The sequence below is a fragment of the Zosterops lateralis genome, assembly GCF_965231275.1.
Source record: "Zosterops lateralis genome assembly, chromosome: 4".
Classification (NCBI taxonomy): domain Eukaryota; kingdom Metazoa; phylum Chordata; class Aves; order Passeriformes; family Zosteropidae; genus Zosterops; species Zosterops lateralis.
Genome location: NC_139765.1, coordinates 11452483 through 11478127, shown reverse-complemented (window position 1 = coordinate 11478127; position 25645 = coordinate 11452483). Strand labels below are relative to the sequence as shown.

Here is a 25645-nt window from a genome sequence, read left to right as displayed (position 1 = left end):
AATGCTCTGATTTTGTGAGAGCACCAACAAAAGACTTCAGTGAAACAGCCAGCTTTGTAAGAACACCTGGGAACAGGTATGAAGCATGGAAGCTTAGGGGCCCTAGCTACACCAAAACAAACAAAAAAACAACCCAATGGCTTTTACAGACATAAACCCCACCCACCCAACTCTACATGCTCCAGGACACAAGAATTATCAACATATTTGCTGTTTTATAGTCCAGATTTATCTTTATAAAATACTGTACTACTTTTCAGAGTTCCATTAGCATTCTCTGTTGTAATACCAAACACCTAAATTCATGCTTTCCTGCTCTGCCTTTACACTACACATAACACTCTATCCCACAGTAGAAATTACTGTGTCTTCACAGTGTAAGCAGAAACAGGGATGTACATTGCAGTCTTTTAACAGACTCTTTGCTGACACTGCTCAAAACCAAGGGACAAATGCTGCCAGTCACATGAGCAGTCAGCAATTCCCAGCCTGTTAGGCCTGGGCTTGGTCAGTAATCCCTGATTTCATCATTCCCCTCTCCTGCCACATCCCACCCCAGGGTAGCTCTAGATACTGAGATCAAGCTCACCATCAACTCTAATCTGCACAGATCAGCAAACTACATTTTAGCTGCTTCATTCTTCACTACCAAACACAAGCTATTTCTCTTTCCATTATTACCCTTTTTTCGGGATGGACTAAACAAATGGAGTTTTTCCCAAGACAAGGAGCCCATTATTTTGCCCAGTGATCCATTTTTCCCTGCACAGGGCTCCAATGCTATTTCCACTCCTTCCATGCAGCGTTCCTTACCCTCCACGGCTTTCAATCAACTAAATAATTAATAAAATAATTAATAAAAACAAAATCCACCTGGTAGACATTTGTGTTCCAACAAATGCATAAAGAAGCTAACTTTCAGCTAAGCTAAATCATAACAGTGAATCCATTAAATGCAATTTGTAAAGTGTGCATGTGGCACAGTTCAGTCAATAAACTTTTTTTTACAATTATAAACATTTTTATAGCATTATGATGTTTTAAAAGAAGTAAAGACATTGCGAATTTTTAACTTTTAATTATTATTGGAAATTGAAAACAGACATTTCTAGCTATTATTTAATGTTTTATTATTTGATATTTTGTCACTCTATTGCATCTTCAAATTGTTTTTTAATGAACTCCATAGAGACAGGCTGGAAAAATAATGGTGAAAAACAACTGGAAACACGCATGGGACAATTCAGAAAAAGGTACTACAGAAGATTATGTCAAGAGGTTCTAGATATCACTGACAAAAAAAAAATTCTCTTTGCATTTTGCCTCTCCTTGAGATCCCAAATCCCAGCAAAGCTGAAGAGTTCCTCTCCAAAACCTTCAAAGAATAGTTCTCAAGAGTCCAAATCCTAACAAAGTAATATGGAATTTATGGGGGGCTGGATAACCTGGCTAAGACCATGTCAATAAACTCAATTTTAGAGAATGTTCTCTAAAATGTGAAGATTTTTCTCACCTGGCTTTGGTCCATGAATCACCCAGGGACATCCAGAGCTGTCCCTCCTCACTGGTGACTGTGTATCTCAGGAAGTCTATGGTGTCTTTTGTCAGGAGGGGGCTGAGCACTGTGCTAGCAAGCTCTGGACCTCCTGTTGTCTGCACCACCTGAATCCAAGGATTAAAACAGTGCCAAGAACACACACGTTGTCAGTAAGGAAGTGACTGTGAATTTATGTTATCTACAGTGCTGCTAAGAAACAGTCATTACTCATAAAAACACCTCCCCAGAAGTAAAAACCCCTCTGAGAATCTAATAGTGTGTCCTGATGTCCTACAAATTAACTAAATTATTTATTGCTGGAGAACTGTTGTTCTGGTCATCAACCATTTTTTATTTAAATACTGGATAATGTTGTTTTCACTCTGGATAATGTTATTTTCACTTTACTGATCAGAGCCACACATACTTTCAATAAATATGCTATCAATTCTCCTCCTGCATTTTGTAGAGAACCTCAATTCTTCTATTGCTAGTTAAAAATTATAATGGCAAAGTGTAACACAAGGCTGAAGATGATTTAAATAAATACATCTAACAGAAGGGAAAATATGCAGAAAAGGATATAAATTATTTTCTAAAGAAAACCTCCTCCTGAGGTACAAACATTTCTCCTACTTACTGTCCAGGGACACAATGTTTCAATCTTGCTATCACTGAAAAGGTTACAGAGCATATAAATACAAGACTTCTGAAGGAAAATGCTTGAAAAACTTGTAAAACCTTACCATATGTAGTGGGGTAAAGAGAAAATGAACCAGATCAGCTGCACTAGGATTTTGGATATGGAACTTCAACTTGGCCTGAAGGAATAAAACAAATGGTACCTTTTAAAGAACGTTTAACTATTAAAACAATAAATACTTCCCATAAGAATGGCAATCCCTGCTCAGGCAAGTCCAGTGTTTGGCCTGCAGCTCCCACTTAGTGTCTGTGCTCATCCATCCCAGTCCTCTTGACCTCATGCTTATTTTAGCACCTATTGTGCCAAACAAGAAAGTTCAACAACCAAATTACATGCTTTGTGAAGAAGCATCACCTTTGGAAACCTGAGACCTCTTGCTTTCAATAATATTCTGCAAGCTCTCCAAATAAAACTAAATTGTCGTTCTCAACTCACCTTTTATAGCAATGCTCATAAACATTTACAGACTTATTACATTATTCCTGAATCTGGTCTTTTCCAAGCTGAAGTAATTCCTTCAAGCATTCTTGTCCATCTTGTACCTTCTTCAAATTTGCTACACTGGCAAAAAAATTCAAGCCAGGTAACATAATGGCATCTTGATGCTCTTTGTTAATGTTCTGTTGTCTTTTTTTTCCCTGATGACTTTTACCATTTGCTTGGTTGGTCACACTGAACACAGATGTCTTTCTCCCAGGAATCTCTATTACATCAACATTTTGCTCTAATTTGTTCTATATATGAGATTTTCTCTCACCAGTCCATGAGTATCACATCTATCAATACTGAATTTCATTTATCACTTTATCTCTTACTTATAATAAGATATTTCTACCAAAAAAACCTCTGAGATCATCAAGCCCAACCTATGACCAAACACCACCTAAAAAAAAAAAAAAAAAAATCTAAAACCCCCAAACCATTAAAATTCACTGATATGGCTCCTTGGAGAATTTCTTTTATCTACTGATCACCCATTGGCTTTGCAGGTTCCAGAAATAAGAAGCCCAAATGTGCTTTTTTAAAGTTATAGTAGTTTCTATTGCATCTTGCCATCTGTTCCTCAAACTGCTTTTGGCTACCCTTGTTCTGCTTTAACATCCAACTGTCCCTCCAAATGAAGAAAGGAGGAGGATGTGTTTTTGCTTCTAATAACTTCCTAAACATTGTTCCTCAGTCATAACAACCCAGTCCCAGTCTATCTAAAGCTCTTTGACAGATGGCAGGCATTTCTAGAAGCTTCCAGCATGAGGTCTTAAAACAATTTCCATTCTACTTTATTTTATTCTTCTAGCTACTCCTTTTCTTTTCAAACCAGATTCTTCATTTTATACAGTTCTCCTTGGCTGACATAAACCACAAATTTCAGGCTTCTGTTGCTCCTGCTAGGATGCTGAAGTAGAGCATTTTTAAAGCATTGTCACAGTACAACTCCTCAAAAGCAACACTAGAACCAGGTGTCAGATGCTGCTGAGCACCAAAACATTCTGTGAATTCTCCAGCACAGAACATAAAGATTCAAAGATGCACAGATTGTTCTTGGGTAAAAATCCTCAAATTTAAATGCAGAATATAGTAAAAAGAATGGAAAAAACCCTGGACATTATGTTTTACTAAGAAGGATAAGCATGTACCAAGATATTCATCCTCCCTCAAGACAACAATCCCTTCAGGTCAGAACCACAACTCTTGATGCAGCTTTTTTTTTTTTTTTTTTTTTTAAAGATATTTTTAACATGTCTAAATATTTCCTACAGCCCTGCAATGAGAATTCATTCCCCAGGAAGCTGATTTGACTCAGGGAATTCAAGCGTGGTTTCCCCCACTGGCATAGCCTCCCCAGCAGTTGGAAGGGACAATCAAATGTCTGACAGCAAATGCTCTGGATGTGTCCCATGTGCTGCCTCCCTTCAACAGGAGGAGAAGAGGAGATGCCAGCAGAAGGCTCTTGAATTATCATCTCTGCTTACTGAGAACCTATAAAGAGACAGCAGTTTGTTGGGTGGAATGTTCTGAGGCCAGAAGGTCCTGAGTAATGATGGCAACAAAGCACAGGGAGTCTGATGGGTATGGCTGAACAAAATCAAATTTGGCTGGTGATAGCTGGCAAACACACAACAGAGCTGTGAGCCCCACAGCCCTTCCTAGGAATTCTCTTATGATCCAAAACCAAATTTCCCAAGTAAAAGGCTTTAAAGAACCAGGAAAGCAAGAAACACAATGATGCTGAACACCAAACATGCTCCTCTAGTCATTATGTGTAGAGAACCTGAGAGGCAGAATTCCAAAGCTCAGAGGCCAAGCTATTCCAGACATGGCCAGCCCTGGTCTGGCCTCACATTTCACACCCACTGCTATCACTTACCAGAAGATTGAAGCCATGCTTGAATTTTTGGAAGCAGTCAACAAATTCATCTGGAGGTGGTGGCTTTGCACGGAGAGTAAGAACACCCTCTGGTGAAGAAAATGAGATTTTTTTTTTTTTATCCACCAATTTATATGTATATAGTTTCCATAAATATTCCAGATATAGTAAACAACAAAATGCATCATAATTTTACCGTCTTACAGAGTTTTGTAAATACAGAACCAAGGCAGGAGCATATTCTGTGGTCACATCTCTAATTAGTCATTCCCCACTGACGACAAGCAAATGATTTTCATATGTTTCCCTCTAAGAATATACTGCATAGGAACTTTTGTGCTCAAATTGAGAGAAAATTGCTACACTGATTAAGAAAAACCACACAAGAAGACATTTCCTAGCTCCTTCAATGACCCTGAGAGAAATAGAATTGTGTGTAGTACAAACTCTTACCTCCAGGTCCTTTCTTTTTACTTTTTTTAGTTTTCTTCCTCTTTGAAAGTTCAGCAAATGCTTCAGCAGCTTTTTGCAGTTTGGTAACAAAATATTCTATGTCATCCAAAATGTGGTTCAGAATTTGCTGTGGGAGAAAAGAAAAGTAACTGTTTCTCTACAAAATCTATAGCAGAAATACTCGAGAAATTGAAATGTCCAGACTCCCAGACACCAATAGCTTCCCTGGAACAAATTCCATGCTGGAACATTCCGTATTTAGATTCCTTGTGTTTTTTAAATTTACATGCCTATAAAGTATTTTAAGTTTTAATTTTTTTAAAGATGTAGGTCCCCTGGAAGTTTTTAAAATATGTGTAACATGATAGTTCAGCTCAGATTGCAATTACACAATTTACTTCCATATTACATTTTTGCTGAGAGCACACAAAAACAAAATCTAGCAATTTATTTGAATGGACAGCATTTTCATAAAGAGTTTAACTTCATCATATCCTTTAGTACTAAAAGCAGCTGTCTGGTGCAGCTCTCTACAAATTAAGCTGTTTGTGGAGAAGTGCTCTTTGAAGAATTGATTTCAAAGAGTAACTAGAGAAGAATGAATTAACCACAGGAGGAAAACACAGAGACATCAATCCAGCAGGTCCCAACATGATTTTTTCAAGACCCTCTGATGTTGCTGAGGGCAAGAGAAGAGTGGAGAAGTAGAAATTTACAAATGACACATGGGGCAATATTTGATCCTGCATATAGCACAGAACATGCCCAGTATTGTTGCGTATACGCAGGAATGCTTTAAGTTATAAATAAACATGATTCATCTGTCTTCAGAAATGTTCACGGTCATTTTCTAAGTATTACACATATCCAAGTCCTGCTAAATTGATGGAATTTTCTTATCCTTACATAGTTTGCTGAAATCAATCTACTTTAAAAAATTACAATTTATATTTCCAGCTCTTCACAGCAGAGAACTTGTCATAAATATTCAGTGTGTTTTTCTTTCTTTTTAAAAAAAGAAAATTAAGAAAAGAAACTGCCACCTGTTCATTTTAGATCTACCACACAAGCAGAGGCTGCTTGGAAAGCTTTACTCCAGAACTGAATTTCCCTTGTGGAGAAAAGTCTTCCCACAAAGGAGAGTTGCAAAATTTCACAGACACGAAGCAACATCATTTGAGGCTTCTCACTTACAACATCTCTGTCAATCCTGGCTGCTATCATCTCTGCTGTTTCTTCCTGCTCATGGTATTGTCTGTGCTTTTCATCTGCAAAGAGGGAAGAAGAGAATAAGACATGCATATATGTGGGATTAGTGTGTTAGTATATAACAATTTCTGTACAGTTTATGCTTTAAAATACATTACTGTAAGAAAAAGATGGACAAAACCCTACCATTCCCTTTGCAAGGACTCTACAAAAGCTGAAAATCTTGCACCTTAATGCCTGATCCTGTCAAGCCTCACAAAAAAAAAAAAAAAAAAAAAAAAAAAAGCTTCTGTATGTGCTTTCAGTCTACTTAACTGCATAAATGAAGTTCTGCAGCAGTATGGTACCAGGCTTTAAATTTTAAAAAAAAATCAACATAAAGTGGCAGATTATAAATACAACATAATTAGGAATCATCTCATTTTGCAAATATGCTAAAAGCTATATGCTTCCAGTAGAAGCAAGCAAGAAAGAGTGCAGTGGCTTTGAGAAAATTCTTATGTAAAAAATTATTAGCAAAAAGGGATGCCAAGTCTGGAAACCCAGAAAGAAGTGAGAATGATGTGATAGAACTGGTATTTCCAAATTACAACACCCAGAGTCAGTGACTCTTTTGAAAATAACAAGGGTGAATTTTTTGAGGAATTATAAGTTTTGCATTTTTAACCCACACTAAGCATGCACAGCATTTGTGAGCAGGTGGGATTTCAGTAAACACATTTTAGAAAAGATCCACCTGAGTGGAATAAAAGGAACCACAGGAACTCAGATTCACAACTGGTCTGACAAGACACTAAACTAATGAAACTTTTCTGATGGAAGAACTCAAGCAGAAGAACAAGACAACTTTTACTCAAAACAGATGTAATACTGCAGGTACATAGATTAAATAATTCTTAACATTTCAGATTTCCCTGAATATTTGTAGTTGTTTTCTTTGCACAGTTCGTGTACTTTGCTAAGGGATATGGATATAATTTAATAAAACAAAAATTATAAAGAATCCAAAGTTTTTTAATGGTACAGTCTTAATATCTATTATTAGAAGAACCCAAGGAAACAAACTAAAGGAGGCTTCATCTTAACCTCTTTAGCCTGTTTAATAGAAGGAACTTTATTCTTTCTAAAAAGCTTTTATTTTTAAAGGAATCTGATCAAAATATTTTTACGTCCCCTTAGGGATGTAAAAAACTCAGAAACAACCATCAAAAAAATCAGAATAAATAACCATCAGAAATATCCCAATCCATTAAGAATGTTAAAGTCATAGCATTTCCTTGTTAAGGCTTAAAAAACAACAACAAAAAAAGAAAACCCCATTAAAACAAACAAACAAACAACCAACCCCACAAAAACTAATTAGCCATACTGGCCATTATAAATATAATGTAAATAAAGAATGCTGATCTCAAGCCACCTTTTAATCCATGATTATACTTTTTAATTGTCCAAAATACCTGGATCTGCTACTGAGGAGAGCATCATTAGGTTACTTTGTTACTGTTCTCACCTTCACAAAAAAAGCCCAGATCAAAATCTGGAACCTACACCCAGATAAGCACAAGTAAAAGCAGCTCTGAACAGGAATCCAGAAAATGGGTAAATGCAAGTAAATGATGAGTCACTTTGTGACAGATCTTTCTCCCCAGATCAGGCAGCAGTGGCTTGGGACGTTTCAAACCAGACTGGGAAAATCTGCTCCCAGTGAGGGCAGAACAACCTTGTGCAACCACTTCTGCATCCAGCTACCATCACTGTGAAAGTGCTCTTCCCAAAGTACTTCTGTTGCTACCAAGCATCATAAAAATCCACTCCCTTGGCTGTTCGAAAAACACAGCTCTGCAGAGACAAGGCAACTGAGAGGAGTTTTTCTAAGATTTTATTCCATTATCAATCTCGTAGAAGGGCAAGACACAAGAGGTGTAAAACTCAATGCCATTCTACCAGAAGCCAAGCTATTTCTTGTTTACAATACCTTATAAATGCTTTTCAGCCCATTAGCTTTTGCCACATAATGATGCTAATACTTCTAACACCAATCACCTATTATTTTACCTCACATGGTCTTGCTACAATGCATCTTTCACAGTTAATTCTCCAAAAATATCTGGTCTGTTTGCAAGGCCATGGTTTGAAACTTGCTTCCAATTCAGTTTCCCTCTCAACAATGTCTTCTCTATTCCATGGCATTTCTAAGCTCTAAGTGATGCCTCTGAAGTGGGGAAATGATGCCTTAAATTTGAGCTTTTATGTATTTCAGATTCTGTGCTGCCATGGGGTGCAGTTCTGAGCCTCACATTCAGTGTCACTCAGCTCTCTTCACTGAATAGGGAGACAAAACAAATCCTTTTCCTGTTCAAGACCAAGGACAACTTTCAGGCCCAAAAGTACAAACAATGGTGGGCTGGAGGGAGGAACAAGAAGGATGAGACCTCACAACCTGAAGCTGGAATTGGACAATTAAACCCCAATATGCAAATGGACCAAAACTTATAAAATATAAGATGACTTTGTGGTCTGTCAGCCATTTTGTGACCATTTTGGGTCCACCTTGGGTATAGCCCTGGTCAGGCCCTGTCCTGCCCAAGGTGTATCCCAAAGGTCTTTCAATAAATATCTACTTCATTCTCCAGCTCTGTCCAGTCTCTGTTCCAGGTCAGCCTTCCCAAGGTATCAAAAGAAAAGACCTCCCCCATGGTACCTTGCAACACTGTGTGATCTACCTCAGTTTTACTCTCCCCATAAGTCCCTAATTCTCGTGGTTTCTCCTTTCCCTATTTCCCCATTGGGTGTGGTATTCCTGGTGGCCCCGTGTCCCCTATAGGGCACTGCCCTTTGCCCTGCCCCTCGTACCACCCCTGTGCCCTCAGACCATTGGCTCCTGACCCCTATTTAAGGCTGTGCACACCACTGTTGGAACCCTGAGCCCTGAGAATTTTAGGCTTTCTGTGCTGACAGGCACTGACCCCCAAGCAAACACTGCATTTGACCTGAGGCCATGGAAAAGGCTTCCAAAACTGAGTGATGGCACTGGGATTATGAATGTGTAGTTTGAATAGAAGTGTGTAATATCACATGATGGAAAACTTAAGAGTTTGATGTTTTAGAATATAGTAATGTATACGTATAAAGCAAGATGGAGGTTTTAGGGCAGAGGCTGAGTCCTTCTTTTTCACCTTCTTCTTCATGGGTCTGTGTGGTATTTTGTAATTGGATAGAAAAGTCTGCATTGCGGGCCATGGATGGTCAGTTATTGGGTTAAAAGTAAAAATAATAGAGGTGTCATTTCTTAATTGGACAGTTTATCCTTAAAAGGCCTTGGAGAGAGAAAGACGGGGGCCATTTTTAGTTTGTTAGCTGGAAGTGCTGTAGAACTCACAGCTTGTGAGACTGTAATATAAATAAGAATAAACATCTGAGTCCAAACAAAAAATATTGTCTCACACATTTAATCCCGACCCTGGAAAAAAGAAGATAAAAGCAACACACCACATGGTCTTGTCTTTTGTCCCTGATCCCCTTCTGCATGCTGGAATAAACCTTCACTGGAAATTACCATACCTCAGGTCCTTCTTGCCTCTCTTTGCTGAGCTATCCCTGGTGTGTGTCGTGCATGGACTTGACTGCTTTGTCTGAACGCCCCCACCCCAAGCAGCCTTTTCACAGGAGATGCTTGTTGGGGAATTCATAGGAACACCCACCAGGTAATTGTGCCCCCCAGGAATACTCACAGTCCCCCTGCTCCGAGGCCCATGCTGACCAGGCTGCCACGCGGCTCCGCACATCCACCTGGGTGATGGTCCCTGGGGGAACGGGGGCAGGCGCCCGCGGGGGCGGCGGGATGGCGCTGTCGGCTCTGGACAGCATCCTGCAGGAACAGGGGAAAAGCCCGTGAGTGACACTGGAAGGAAAAACATCCTGTTCTCTGTTGGAACCTTGGAGGCTGAAAATATCAGGCTTTCTGTGCTGGAGGGGCATTGACCTTCGGGCAGGCACTGCATTTGACTTGAGCCCTTGGAACTGGCTTCTGAAATTGGGTGATGGCACTGGGGTTGTGGGTGTGTGGTTTGAATAGTATTGTGTGATCTCATAGGGTGAAAATTTTCAGTTGGGGATTTTAGTATATAGTAATGTATGGGGCAAGATGGAGGACTTTGGGCCTTGCTTGGATCCTTCTTCTTCACCTTCTTCCTTCTTCTCCATGGGTTTAGGTGGTTTTCTGTAATTGGTTGGTGAAGTCCACATTGTGGACTTCAAGTAGTTAGTCATTGGGTTTAAAGTAAAAATAATTTAGGTGGCATTTCATAATTGGATGGATTGTCTCTGAAAAGACCTTGTAGAGATAGAGAGATGCTCCTTTTTACCTCTGTTCTCTAACTTGCTAGTTAGAGCTCACAACTTGTGAGACTCTAAATTGACAAGAAATAATAAACACCGAGTCTAAACACAAAACTGAGACTCCTGTGTATTAATCCTGACCTTGGCAGAAAAAGAAGCCAGAACCATCACAAATGGTGCCCCATGACCTTCAGAGTTCTCTAGTGCCTGCTCAGAGGAAATGAGGAGGCTTCACAAGGACCTTTTGGACTGCAGAGTGTACATGGGGGTTGCCAAGCAAACAGCACTCAGTGATGGGTAAAAATGTCAAATGCAGCAGGGAACCCACTCCACCAGGGGGTTAGCAAGTCTTTGTCACCTGGGAAATCCCCAAGCAGTGCCAAAAAACATGACCAGACCTGCCAGTTTACACAGATAATAAATTAAGTGCTTTGGACCTATTAGGTGGCATTTTTAGCACCACATGCAGCTGTAAGGGTGGGACTTGTCTTTTGTGTGAGAGAAAATTAGAAGATTTGAAGCTACCTTTCAGCCACCACAAATCAAGTGTCTAGTCCCCTAAACCTGGCCAGTTTTCAGCCACCTTTTGCTTAAAACCCTACCACAACAAAACCAATTTCACTGGCTGATTTGTTTTGTAACAGGGGCCTGTTCATCCTCTCTTAATATAAGAACATCAATGTTCTTCCCACCTGTAATTTTCCAGTTCTTAGTGCACTTTTAAATACTGTAAGGAAAGAGGTTTTTGGATTCATTCTGCAGCTTGATACCAACAGACAAAAGAAATCACAGTAACTGTTGTCATATGTATCCTCCCCATTCCTTCCCCAGAGCTCAATTTAAAAACTAGATCTTGACCTTAGATTCATCTTTTATAAACCCATCTCATTCACAGCATTCAACAAGACCACAAAACATCAAATGTCATTTGGTGTTGGAACAGTGAGTAACAACAACAAAAAAGTATTTCTTTTGCTTTTTCTTCCTCCAGTCCTCTTTCACTCATCAACAACCTTGCAGCACCTCAACCATGCCTCAGACCCCGAGTGAGGCAGGAGGGTCTCTCCCTGTGACCCAGTGCCAGCAGGGACATGAGCCAGCAGGGAGGAACCAGCACTCAGCTGCCACCCACATTTGACCTCTGGGCCTCACAGCCCTGGGAGACTGATATCTCAGATTATTTGTCCCAACAGATGTATTGACCTACATTCTTCCCCCAATTAAATCTCATTAGTTTCCCAGCACATCCAGTGTGTTGGAGCCCCTCTGGATTGCCTCTTAGTGCTTATACCTGGTTTGCAACAGTCCCACAAATGGTAAAGTCTATTTATTTAATTTTAAACCTGCAAATAGGGTTAGACACAGTTCAAGTTCTCTTTTGTTTTTCTAGGAGTTCCTCTTGATCTAGGAAATCTTTGTAAGTTGCACATCAGAATTTAACATGTATCCAGAAATATTATATGCTCATTCTAATTTTTATCCAGCAGTGACTTCTCTATCTGAACACAATTATTACTGAGAGATGCTATCAGCATGCAGTTACACACTGAATTTCTAACAAGCTACTGCCATCACCATTCAGTATATAATGTATTTGTTCCCTTGCCTTTATGCCTCTGTTTGCAACATCTCATTTCTCTATTAATCTTCTCTAAACCCAAGAGATTCTTTCCCCCACATTTTCCAACTGGCAGAGAAGATTTTGCTACCAGGGAAACAAGAAGTCTTCAGCATCGTTAAACAGGCAGGAAGATTATTCAATCTTCAGTTGCTCTTTTATTTAACATCTTCAGATCCCAAAACTTTTTAGCATAATCTTATTTGCTTGGAGTTATGGGGAATTTGTGTTTTTTAATTTAAATTCTGAATTACATGACCCACATGCAGAACTGAGACATGCAATGCCATTGTCTGGCTAGTGGATCTCAGCTAAGGTGGAATTGTGAAAAGTAAGACTGACACTATAAATTGACAGAACATGAGAAAATTATTAAAGCAAGATATGGCTTTAATACACATAGCTTTGGAAGTATATTATCAGCTAAAAGAAAAAAAAGCTCAAGCCCCCCCAAAAACCCCAAAAGACAGCACAGCAGGCAGACCCAGAGAGCCTCTGAATGCTGTCACAATATTTGATGATCCTATACACTGCCAAGAAATTGGATTTTTTTACCTCAGTGTCTCAAGCCTCTTCTTTTGTTTCCCACTTTTGCTGTCACTGATTGCACTTTCAATATCGTCATGAATATGGGTAGCCTAAGGAGACAGGAGCAGCAAACATCAGGAATCAGGTCTTTGAAATAAATATCTCACCTTTAGATAGAGAATACCTTATCAAATCCCATTTATTTAAAAACACTGGGACAAATTATTTTATACCTAAACAAAAAAACCGCACAAAAACCCACAAAACAACAACAACAAACAACTCCAAACAAACAAACAAACAAAACCACAACCAAACAAAAAAAAGCCCCAGAACAAAATCTGGGAGTTGATATTTTTGTCACTACTCCAATCTCATCACACAAGTACGTAATCTAGACACCAAATTTGTCTAAACAGCTGTAATTATCTCAAGTCAACCCCTATTGCATAAGCTACTTTTTCCCTCTGCATACGTAATTTTTGGTTGTCTCGAGTATTTTGTTTGTCTCAGGCTATAAAAAGAAAAATCTACTAAATATAGAAGCAGCAAAACTACTACGGATGGCAGCAGCACAAGCATGAAGAAAGCGACTCGTAATGGCACAATTTCCTTCCAGAAATAATGACAGCCCTCAATTTCTCTTTGATGTAACAGAAGATGAATTTTTCAGAAGATTCCCTACTCTGTACATTCCTGCCACTCCACAACTGCAGTCTGCCTCTACCAGTGGCCCCACAAGTGAAATTTTGATGCACGTCTAAAGCATTATTTTAATAGCTCTTGCATTAAATAGGTCACGGCTTCTCGCAGGATTTAGGATGCTCTGTTACATGTCTTCAGCTGACAAATTAATTTCCTACAAAGGCTGTCAAAGCCTAAATCTGTCAGTGCCTGGCTCACTCTGCAAGGACCATGTCCTTCCCTCAGAATGCAGAAATGTGTATCTTTTTGGGAGGAACATGTAACTTCTGCCAGGACCACAAGACATTGTTGAATTTAGGATTCAAGGGGATTACGGGACTTTTCAGCCTATAATGGCTTGCACTGCAGAATAGTTATGATACTTTAAGTTTACAGAATTAATAGAAAAAAACTTTAGGGGATCAGAGGAACTTAAACCCAGAAGAGTTCCATTAATCCTATACTCTTGGTATTTGCTATTTAATTTTCTTCTTGTTTATAAAACGTCAGAATGCCCCAAATGGTATTGATTTCAACCATTTTTTATTGCAGAAGCTCCTCTAGTTGCTTGTAACTTCTAACAAAAGCAGGGAAAAGCCAACAGAGAAAGACCTAAACTTTCAAAACCAGAAAAAAATCATGATTAGGGAAAAAAAAAAAACCCTAAGGTATGGCCACAGAATCAAACAATACTTCAGAACAAAGGGAAATACTGGACTTCCAAGTCATGCTTATGTACTCTACATTTTTATATGTGCACAGAGGAACAACTTCAAAAAGGAAAAGAGACCAAAACTCTACACATGGAGAAGCTGGGTCCAAACACACCTCAAAAGGGATCCCTGCTTTTATTAACACAATAATCCCTGAACTTCTGACAGGATCCCATTTTCCTTTAAAACAGCAAATTCTGTCCAACAAATCACACAATAACTAATCACCCCCACACCACTCTCACCACGCTAATTCCAAAACTGTTGCACAGTGTGATTAACAGTCTGTTGTTTCAAGAAAATAATACAAATTACTACAAAGGAATTAAGAAATCTCCATGAAATTATCAACTGGAATTACAGAGAATAACTAACCGAATTAATATTCAGAACCTCAGAAATAAAGAAGTATTGCAGAATACATTAAAAAAATAAATTACACTTGAAGGTAATATTTTCATCAGAGACAAGCAATCTCTTTCCATGTTTTGCCCCTCCTGCCAGGAACATTTTCCCTTTCAAGATCTCTCCAGCAGAGCAGAGATGCAGAGAGGTGAGAATGTAGAGAATGTTTAATTGGTCAGTGACAAAAAGAGCAGAAAGAGTAGGTAAGACTCAGGGCTCAGATGAACTCTTTGCAGATTATAAAACAAATTTGAGAGAACTCAAATTATTTTATACCACTTTTTTCAGAAGTGCGAAGGCAAACCAAATTTTCCAGAGCTTTATGCATTTACAAACCTAAATTAGCAGATATGGAGTCCAAGAACCAATATTTACAGAAAGGATGTATTTGAACATCTACTAAGGATTCAGCTTAAATATTAGATTACTCCTTTGCAATACACACTACGCTACATTTACTGACATACTATAAGTAGTGCTGATCTCATAAGTGCATTAAACATACAGCATATTTACAAGAAAGAAAGTACAGAATTATTTTCTATGAATCAGCTAATTTATCTTTATCCACTGTACTGGTCAATTCGTACAATCTCCCCTATTCAAATAAGTCATAGCAGATCATTATTATCTTACCTTGATTTCATCACACTGGAAAAGATGCAAATCAGGCTTGTTTTGGGTTGGTTCTTTACATATTAATGCAAGAATTGAATTGTAGTTGCATGCATTCATCACAGCTTGGCAATGCTGAATTGTGCTTAAAGGAAAATTCTCCAGTTCATTCTGTCAGAAGAGGAAAAAAAAAAAAGAAGAAAACACAAAATACCACCTTACTACACAATGTCCTGATCTCAGGAAAACTGCATGAGCTAAAAAGGAAAAGTGATAATAAGCTAATTAAAATCCTCAGTCTCACATACATGGTTTTTCTGCTCGCTCCCTTTTCCTCTATCTCTGAAAATGAGTCTGTCACTCACAGATCTTACCTTTGATTCCAAGTCCACCAAACTGACAGCTTTGTCATCCACTTGAAGAATCATGTCTTGAGTCCACACTTTGCCTTTGGCATCCAGCAATTTCAGCTTCCTTATCCCATCATCCACTGTAATCATTGCCTCTTTTCGGTCCAGAACAAAGGTGGTCAAGTGCTGGTGAGTAAGATGTGCATTTAAAAGAAATTAGGATTGCAATTTTCCCTATTGTTTGGGAGTGACAGTATTTAAACTGCCAGGAAGGAGCCATGCAAATTATTCATGAGTAAAAAGTGCCTTTGTACATGACAGACCCCACTTTTAAGACATGAGGAAGGCTGTTTAGTCCACAACGTCTCTAAGTCAACTTATTTTTGCAGCTTGCTTTTAGACACCCACTGTCATTTCCCTGCTACTGTAAGCAGTTAAGACTTGAAGGCACATTCTGACATCCTCCAGGTATCAAAGCTAGAATTAAACCACGAGTTTTAATTAGCTTTCTCAAGGAGTGAAAACCTGTCTCTCTCTTGGCAAGCTGAATTCAGGAGGTGCCAGCAGAAGCTTCCCAGAAGCTCCCTGCCAATGGAGCTCCAGCACCACCCTGACCTGGAGTGTCCTCGTCTCTTCCAGAGCTGCCAGTAGCCCTGCTGGTGGCAACCAGGATGGGCTTGCATCTGACTGGGCTACCTTATGGACAGGCTGGTCACTTTTGTGTGCACTACCGAAGAAAATAGCCACTACTTTTGCTCACCATCAGCTTGGAATATTCTCCAGATTCAAATAATGGCCTGGAAACTAAATAGCACCTCACAAACATCACCTCAGCTAGCTTCCCTGCCATTATGGCTGTGGCAGTTTCTCCTTCAGCATGCCAGCCGTGCAAGAAATTACACAATATTATTTCATTTTGTTTAGGCAAAAATCCACCTTCACATTCTAATTGAAGATATGGTAACACTCATTCAAGCTGAACCACATTTAATGTATGCCTGCATATCTGTCTTCTAAATAACTTTAAAAAAATAAAAATAATAAAAAAAGAATTAACTGTGCTTTCTTCTATTACTGGATAACAGCGCATGGTAATTACAGAGAAGAAAGTAGGTGTAAGCTGCATATAATCAAAGTATTTAAAAGAAGTGAAACAAACTCTCTACTGGCTGCTTACCCAGGCATGCTTAGATTCCAAATGCAAGCACTAATTTTTATACCAGTACGGGACCATAATCATTATGAAGAAGCCACACAAAAATAGACAGGCAATTAGAACCAACACATGTGTTCATTTGCAAGCTGATCATAGGACTGAAGCACTTGAAATTCAGAGTCTTCTGCATATCATCTCCCAAATTCACAGATAATTTAAAACCCAGCAAAAAGGAGCTGACAATCTGCGGTGCTTGAAAGACTTGGCTTAACCCCTGACAGTGGTCTGATGGCAGCAGGAGAAAGTTGGAGCCAAAGTAAGGCTACAAAAGGAGGAACTGCACTCAAAAGTGCTTAGCAGGCTACATCCAGCTACTCAGGCTGAATATTTTAAATATGAGAGCAGCATGCAAGTAACTCTGCAAAGCAGCTTAAGGCAGCAAGTCACACACTTTGCTCTTCACACTGGGGAAGGATCTGTGCAGGCAGAATGTACTCAACTACCACGTATTCCACTCACTGGGGCTTTGAGGGGTTAATGCTCAGCACTTTATGAATATTCTAACAGCTCTGCTGATTAGATCTGATCAGAGTATTAGTTTTAAATATCAGCCAGTGTGCCTTGCCAGCAGCACAGCACCGTGCAGCTCTGCCTCATCTTTGCAAGGAGCCAGGTTCGGAGACAGGGCAGCACAAGATGTTGAATTGATGCCCTGTTGAGAAGTCCTGTCTGCTTGCCAAACTCCACACAACTTTGCTTACATCCCTCCACATCCAGATTTCAGCTCATTATGGCAAAGCTAGAGAATTTGAGACGTTTCAGTGTAATCTGTTCTGAAGTGACCCCGGGCTGGTGGGATATTTTGGAAGATGCATTTGCCTTCAAGCTTATATATCCTCAAAAAACCAACAAAAAACCCCCATGTAGGCAAAAATAACCACATGTAACTGAGAGCTGTAATATGTGTATCACTCTCAACTCACCTCTACATGGTACTGTGACGTTTCAGATATGCTGCTGACACTGTCTCGTGCATAATTCTTTCTTTGTTCTGGAGGTGGGAGGAAAAGAAAGAATAATTATTCATTCAATGCCCTCACTGCTTCTCAGAGATGCTTTGGACAAGCTGTATACACGAGAAGAGGAGATAAGCTGTGGTTAATTTCTGTATTTCAGCACAAAACACCTCCAGCCCCACATGGTCCAGCACAAGGACCATTTTTACGTCAGCAATGTTAACAGAGCTGGTGGGTGCCCACCACAGCCACTTATCTCATCCAGTGAGTCAGGACACCCGAGGGGAGCAGTGCTCTGACTGGAAACACTGCCTTGGGAAGCCTGATTACTAAAATCTTTGGCTTGCCACTCTGTGACAACTAGCACTGGGCTCACTGTATCTGCATGAGCATCCTTGAAAGCAAAAGTATTTTCTGATATATACAAATAATTCTCATGTTAAATCTGCAAGAAGACAAAGGCACACATACACAAAAAAACCCACCTAATTCATCCTTTATTTCTTAAAAAAATATTCAATTCATTGAATTGCTAATGTAGAAATAGGCATGGAAATATACATGCACACATCAAAAAAACCTTAAACAGGAATATTTTTCAGCTAACAAAACACAATGCTGCAAAACCAGAAACATTATGTGCCTTTTAGTCTCTACAAGAGATTCACATTAAACCAGGAGAGAAAGGAAGGAGAAAAGCAAGATGAAGACACAACACACACCCACACTACAAAATAATGAATTTAGATGAATACTGATGAACACTCTTCAACTCTAGTGGAAGAAAAACCAAAATGAATGCAACATTTGGAAGTTTGGGTGTTTTTTTCACTACAACCACTCAAGCATCTGATCTGGAGCTTTGTTGTGAAAAGTCGGTAGGCGACATGGCCAAGAGAGGTCCAAGGAACCTCTGGAAGCAGATAATTTTTTTTTCCTATATTTCATTAAAAATCTCTATTTCTGATCTTCGAGAAAATAAGTGGTTTGATTTTTTTTTTTTTTTCAATTTCATCACATTTGGAATAGTTGGAGGCAAAATAAAAGTGATTTTGTTGACAAGAAGGTTAAGTTACATTTTGCAAAATAAAATTAAAAAAAAAATCTGAATGCTACCAAGCTCTATGACATACAGAGATCTGCAGTGAGGAGTCCATAAAAGCCTCTCTACAAAGGTCTCTTCTGTGACCAGGTTTCCTTCACACAGGAATTCCAGGTGCAAAGACAGCAGCGCCCTCATTTTCACATGTGCTTGTGGAAGCATTTGTCACATTTTATAAACACACCATTATCTCTTCCCTTCTCCGTGATTTTTGTTAAAAACAAGTTTCTGAAATATATCACTGGCTTGAAGCCCCCCTCCTCCTACGGTGACAAATGCCACTCAGGCAACAGAGCCATCCTAATCCTGTACAGCAGCTGCTCAGTTTGCTTTAGCAAGAGAAGTGTGCAGAGCAAACAGTCAGATCTAAGAACACCACAAATTATCAGAATTTTTAGCCAGGTATGTAAATATTTCAAAATAGATATCTTGCTTTCATTATGCATTATTCTGAAATCCCAGGGCAGAGGATCAGCATTGATTATTCTGTCTGTGTCTACAATTTCTGCTTTTGCAGCATGGAACTGAAAGCATTTTTTCAGTTGATTGTCTTTGTAACCACGACACACACACATGCACACCCCAACAACACAGTCAGTGAAGCAGCACTGTCTCATTTGCTACCTTTCTTTTTTTGTTTGGATGATGATCTGAAGAAGTAAAGTCCATCTGTTTCTAATAAAACATAGGGATTAAAAAGCAGTATCTAGTTTAATCCCACAGAATTGTTTGCACCTCTAAGTGGGGATCAGTTAGCAGTCTTCTGCTGCGGACTGTAAATGATACTTAAATACTGTCCAGTAAGAAAGAATATATGCTTTAAACAAAACAAACAAAAAAAATTTACTTCTTTCGATTAACAATCCACCCAATACTCAGTTTTGAGTGTTATCTTCTTTTAGATGAACCAAAATGTAAGTTTTATGCTATTGAATTAAACAAGCTTAAGAAAGTTTACATCCACTGTAAAATTTATAAATGCTGCAAACAGTAACACTTGGAGCTGCTTGAAATAAACAAAGAAATCTGGCATATGTAAAGGCTCCAAAGGAATTAAAAAGCAGGGAGTAAATTTTGCAGGAGGCTTCACATGAGTTTTGTCCTGTGTTAAGACAGGAATTTCAAAACTAATTGCAGCACGGATTAACAGATCCTCCTCCAGAGCACCACAACACTCTCAGCCAGGCAGGGTGCAAAGGTGTTCAGCACACACTGTCATGGTGAGATTAAATGCAAATTTGATTAAAGTTCTTGTTACTATTACATTGTAATTAACAACAACTTTAATCAAATTTATATTTAACAAAAGTCAATCAGTGTTTGTGTTAATAAACAAAAAATAGAGTCACAACAACTGAGAGTCCACACTGAGAGCAATTCATATCTACAAATTTATTTCTTTAATGCAGGTGGAATGAGAATTAGAACCTGCTGGAGACCCAAGTTATCATTTAGAGCAAAACAGAACTTTTCAGTTGAGACTGAAACACTGCTAAAGAGGATCTGGAGGTGGATACTACAGCTGCACCCTGAAATTATTCACCCTTCAAAATACATCTTCTAACAGGTATCCTGGCATCAGGCAAAATTCTTCCATTGTGGGAGGGTTTGTCTTCAACCTTTGTTTTTCAAACTTTTTACAATCCAGTGGTTCATAAGTGTGTCTCCTTTCCCTTACAGCTCCCTGAGATATGCTTTTCTTAACTGCCTGGCAGGAATCACACTGAAGGAAGAATACTCTCCCCATAAACATAGCACAAAGAAAGAGGAAGAAAAAAATTAAAAAGGAAAGGAAATAAAAAGACTGGCAGCTAGAACACATGCCCTGTCCCATGGTCTTTGCCAGTACCTCAAAATGAAACTTCAAACTCTGCTTTCTCCTAGCTGGCTCCTGTACCAGGTTCTACCTACAACCCTCCAAAAGTTCTCACCTTGCCATCAGAAAGGACACAAACGCTTTGCACCCTCTCCTGCTGAAGTGCTCCTCTTGAGCTTCTAGAAAACCTGATAAAAGACTGCAAACCTGTTCTCTGTCCTCCTCTATCCAGATGACACCAGGGACTGCTGCTCCTTCCTACAGCACTTCTGTGTTTCCATTTCCAAGTCAGAGACATCTCAGCAAGTGACTTACAGCTTTTTTTTTCATCTGTCTAAAACTTACTTTTCTTTTCCTACAGAGCTGCCCATTGCCATTCTTCTGGAAATGTAGCTTTCAACTCTTTCACATATCAAAGTGACAGATTACTACCTATCAACATTAATCTGACTGCTTTTACAGAAACCTTAAAACATCCCCTTACTTATCACACAAACTTCAAAATGCAAGTAACACATGGTCTGCTATGGAAAATGAACAACAGAATTTGCTGATGTGCTGAATGCAGTGCTCTGGATGGAGATAATTTTGTATCTGTTAACACAGGGATATCTTAGCTGTTGCTGAATGGTGTCAAAGTCTTCTCTGTTTCTTGTTCTGCTGCCCCAGTGAGTGGCCTGGGGGTGCACAAGAGGCTGAGAGGGGACACAGCTGGGACAGCTGACCCAAAGGATGTCCCATATTACCCCATAATAACCCATGTTAATCTCCTTGCTCAGCAATAAAACTGGCAGGTAGTCTTTCCAAAGATTCCTTGCCCAGATAGCTTGGGCATTGCTCTGCTTATGGAAGGTTGTGAGTAAATCTCTTTTATTCAGTCCCTTTTCCTCCCTGTTCTTTCCTTCATCCATTAAGCCATCTTTCTCTTCATACATCAGGGTTTTTTCATGCTTTTTCTCTCCCAATCCTCCCCCCTATTCTGCTGCAGAGAGGAGTCAGGGGGAGTGAACAAGCAAATGGGGATGTCCTCAGTTGCTGGCTGGGGTTAACCCCTGACACTGAAAACAAAATAATGTTTTGTATGCTCTGTTTCACTCTCCTAATCCTCCCAATCAATCTCAGCCTCTCACAGGTCCTTTCATGCATGAAGAGGCTATTGAAGCTGAAGTGAAATACTACAACAGAGACTTCCAGATATGATACATCAAACTACCAAAAGATGAATAAAACTATCAAAAATTGAGAGTTTTTTCCCTATATACTCTACTCATTGCAGCTCTTACATCCACCATTTAAAGTACAGGGCAGTCTTAGTAACAGGTTAGCTCAAACTCTGCTGATATGATGCACACCATTTACATAAAGGACTTTTCCTCTGGTAAAATAATAAAAAAAAGAGAGGATCATGGCAGATCCTTTTTAACTTAAGTTAAATTCTTAACCACAATTTATAGCAAATGCAATGCAGAAGAATTTAATTAAAATAAAATCTCTCAAAACACAAAGTCAATAAAGTGAAAAGCAGCACAGCATTTCACTTACAGGTCCTGAATGTAAGATCTACTAGGTACTAAAGCTTCCAGAGGAACAGGAATATTGAACCACAGGAACTAGTACTCTTCCTGATGTCTTACGTGGACAGATGTTACTGCAATTCATGTTTTGTGAAATTATTGAATTCACTAATCATCAGGAACAGACCATGTTTCTGTTTTCAAAGTTTGAAAGCTACTGATTTTAGTTCCATTTTTGCAAGCATCCAAAGCACCAGAAAACAAAAAGCAACCTCTTAACCAAAGCCTTTCAGCCCAGTGAAAGACTCTACCAGGCAGTGCATGACACAGATAAACAGGACTGTAGATTGCTCTGAAATTTGATGGTAATCCACGTGGACATGGATTGAGAGTCTCTCTCACAGTCTGTTCTATGAATCCTGAAGTGGCAGCATAAAATATCAAGCAGAAAAGTCCAACACTTAATTTACTACCATCTATCTGCATTGGACTGATTGTTGATATCCTTTAAACATGACTTGCAGGGCAACTGGAAAAAAAAAATCAGCTTGAGTCAGAGCAAAGTGCAGGAGACATGACCTAAACATCCGGGGACAAAGGTCAGAACTTGAGTTCAAAACACGTTTCCTTCTCAGAGGAGCAAACACTATCACTTTCAGAGATTTATGCCAGAAGCTTCTCTCTGATGGCTGTGTGGAATTAGCTGTCAAAGGAAGTGCATTGTTTAGAAGTCAATTGTCAAAGTAATTTGAGATTCAAAACACCACTAGCATGTTATGTAGATGGCTTCTTTCAGTGCACTCAGTTACCTGCTTGAGGTTTCCTTGAATTTGTTACACTGCAGCTCTTGCTCTGAATGAGGCAGTGCAAAAATACACAGAAAACTTCACTTCCAGCTCCAAATCACAGCCACGAGAGCATAAACTCAGTGCCCAAAACACTCAAGTCTTTCCTAATGTGCCGTGTGAAGACAATTTCAGCAGCATCTCTCAGTTCTGTGCTGTACACTTATCTGACAATTTGGAGTAAGCTCCTGGTTCATTCCTCCTGCTCCTGGTTGTGTCACTGGCTGGCAAAGCCCCAGCACAGCCCTGAGACTGCTGCTTGTCTCCTCACAGGCAGAACTGCTCAGGACAGATGGAGGAGCCAAGGCTGGAACAACAGATGACAGCAGGAGCCAAAACCCGTTTCAGATGGAAAAACTGGGAAGCAAATGATGAAATAAACCCCATAAAGATGTGCAGAGAGCACCTTCCCTGGCGGGTCAGAGAGAGGTTTGTCATGCAAATAGAAAACAGCTCATTTCAGGAAGGGAATGAGTGAAAACAAAGGGGTTATTAGATACAGGAAAAAAAGGCAATTGCAAGGAAGTTTTCACTATCAGAGATAGTGATGGCTCTGGTCCGGTTTTTAGCTGAACTCCTGGTAACATCAATAATATTCCAGCCTCCTTTCCCACAGCACCACAGCCAACCTTCTGTCTGGCCACTGAAGGGCTGAATAATCATGAATCACCTCAGCAATGACATCTAAGACATAAACTTCATGCCAGGACATAAACATGCCTGTGTATATGCATAAACATACACACGTATAACAATAAGGAATAAGTAATAATAAGTCATTATAATGATAATAATAATGATAATAAGTTATAATAAGTAATAATTAAAATAATTATACCAGTAATAATAACAATAGTAATAATAATAATGTTTATTTTAATTTAGTCTTTACAGTGCTTGGAAGAAATTGAATTCAAGGTCAAGTGGTCACTTAGAAGCCCAGGGACCATTTCACTTGTTGGTAGTCAGCAGTAGGTGGCTTAGACCCAACTGACTCTCAAGTTTTCCAAGAGAGGGAGTATTTTCATGGGCAAAGTGTGCTGCTAACAACACTTTGCCATATTTTAATAAAATAAATAAAAACAGAGTGCATTTTACTTTTACAGTAAAATTACATATATTTTTTTCCAATATAACTGAGTCTATTAAAACCATGAGCTTTCTGGATTAACCTAAATAATATAAAATATACATTTAAAATATATGTACGCAACAAGATATAAAAAGAAAGCTAAGACAGCTTTATCCTGCTTTACAGGATTTCAGTCTCATGAATCTCAAAATAACTTAGTTAGTTATTAATTTTAAATACAATACTTTGTAATGAGTGTTTCCAACACATTTTAACAGCTTTCAGCTGCTTTCCACCCTGTTTGGGCAGTATGCACAAAACATTTAACATCACAGAGGAAGAAGAGGCACATGTGGAATGCAGCAGAATAGTAACTTAGCTCCTAAAAATTAGAAAATTATAATTGCCCTGAATCTGAAAAAGATTTTAGGTGTTTTCCTTGTTCTCGCCAGCTCATGTATGTGGTGATAGCGACAGCCTGGTTCTTTATATGTATAGAACAGAGCAGAAGTAGTAAAATGTGCAAACCCCACTCTAAAAGCTGTGCCAACACATATCCACTTGGAGCTCCAGAATAATTTATTCTTCTACTTCATTTGGTTTCTGGCAACTGCAACTGAAGTTTTGTGATATATCTACCAGCAACAGAAGTGAACCAAGGACAACAATTCACTTTACAGGAGCCACCACACAGCATTTTCAATGGCAAGCATTTTCAATTAGCTCCTGATTTCAGATAAATACTTTGGAAGTAAAAAAATACCATTATATACATCAAATTTACTCACTTGTCCCCATCTTCTCCTGACACATGATCATCTCATCACATTTGATATGAAAAAGCTCAGAGAGATATTTTAAAAGCCCACAAAGATTAAAGGACACAGTTAAGACACTGATACTGCCATGCTATTTAAACCATGTACTCCTGAAAAACTATGATGATAACATAAATTGAAAAAGGAATCACAACACTCTCACAGCATCTCATAAAGAAATAATCTAAGAGTTTTTAGCAATGTCTCTTGCTGGTTTCTGTTGTCACCTACTATTTCTGTCAACACTTGCAATCAGTTTGTTGAGTGAACCCATACAGGATGCAGAAATCTCTCTTTAAAATGATCAGCTCAGGATTTTCCTCAGTTTCAGTTCCTGCCTTCAGCACCATGTCAAGAACCTGACTTTTGTAGCACAGCACTAAAACAAACTCAGAATGATTCACTTGTGGTACCATGTTTAGGTTGAATTTTGGGAAAAATGTTTTCAGCAAAAGAGTTGTCAAGTACTGGAATATGTTTGGATCATAACCCTGGGCATGTTTAGAAGATGTGTTTGTGAGGCATTTGGGGACATGGTTCAGTGGTGGTCTTAGCAGTGCTGGGTTAATGGCTGGACTCCATGATCTTAAAGTTCTTTTGCAACCTAAAATGATTCTAAGATTCCAAAACGTGCTGCCACTGATGCCTTGGGAAGGCTTATCTGAAACAGAGACTGGACAGAGCTGGAGAATAAAGTAGGGATTTATTGAAAGGCCTTTAGGGTGCACCTTGGGCAGGACAGGGCCTGGCCAGGGCTACACCCAAAGTGGACTTGAAACAGTGACAAA

General features: G+C 39.1%; 1 protein-coding gene across 7 annotated transcripts in view; it reads right to left on the bottom strand.

The window, feature by feature from the left end:
- EPS8 (EGFR pathway substrate 8, signaling adaptor) overlaps positions 1-25645 on the bottom strand; it is a 131664-nt gene that overhangs the window by 24069 nt on the left and 81950 nt on the right. For all 7 annotated transcript variants that reach the window (XM_083858820.1, XM_083858822.1, XM_083858818.1 and 4 more), the window contains 10 exons: positions 17658-17725; positions 15543-15704; positions 15190-15339; positions 12779-12861; positions 9999-10135; positions 6253-6326; positions 5059-5185; positions 4606-4694; positions 2284-2358; positions 1514-1662 (listed from right to left, as the gene is read on the bottom strand). In XM_083858820.1, the coding sequence (XP_083714946.1) occupies positions 1514-1662; positions 2284-2358; positions 4606-4694; positions 5059-5185; positions 6253-6326; positions 9999-10135; positions 12779-12861; positions 15190-15339; positions 15543-15704; positions 17658-17725 (1114 nt within the window). The remainder of the gene's footprint in view (positions 1-1513; positions 1663-2283; positions 2359-4605; positions 4695-5058; positions 5186-6252; positions 6327-9998; positions 10136-12778; positions 12862-15189; positions 15340-15542; positions 15705-17657; positions 17726-25645) is intronic.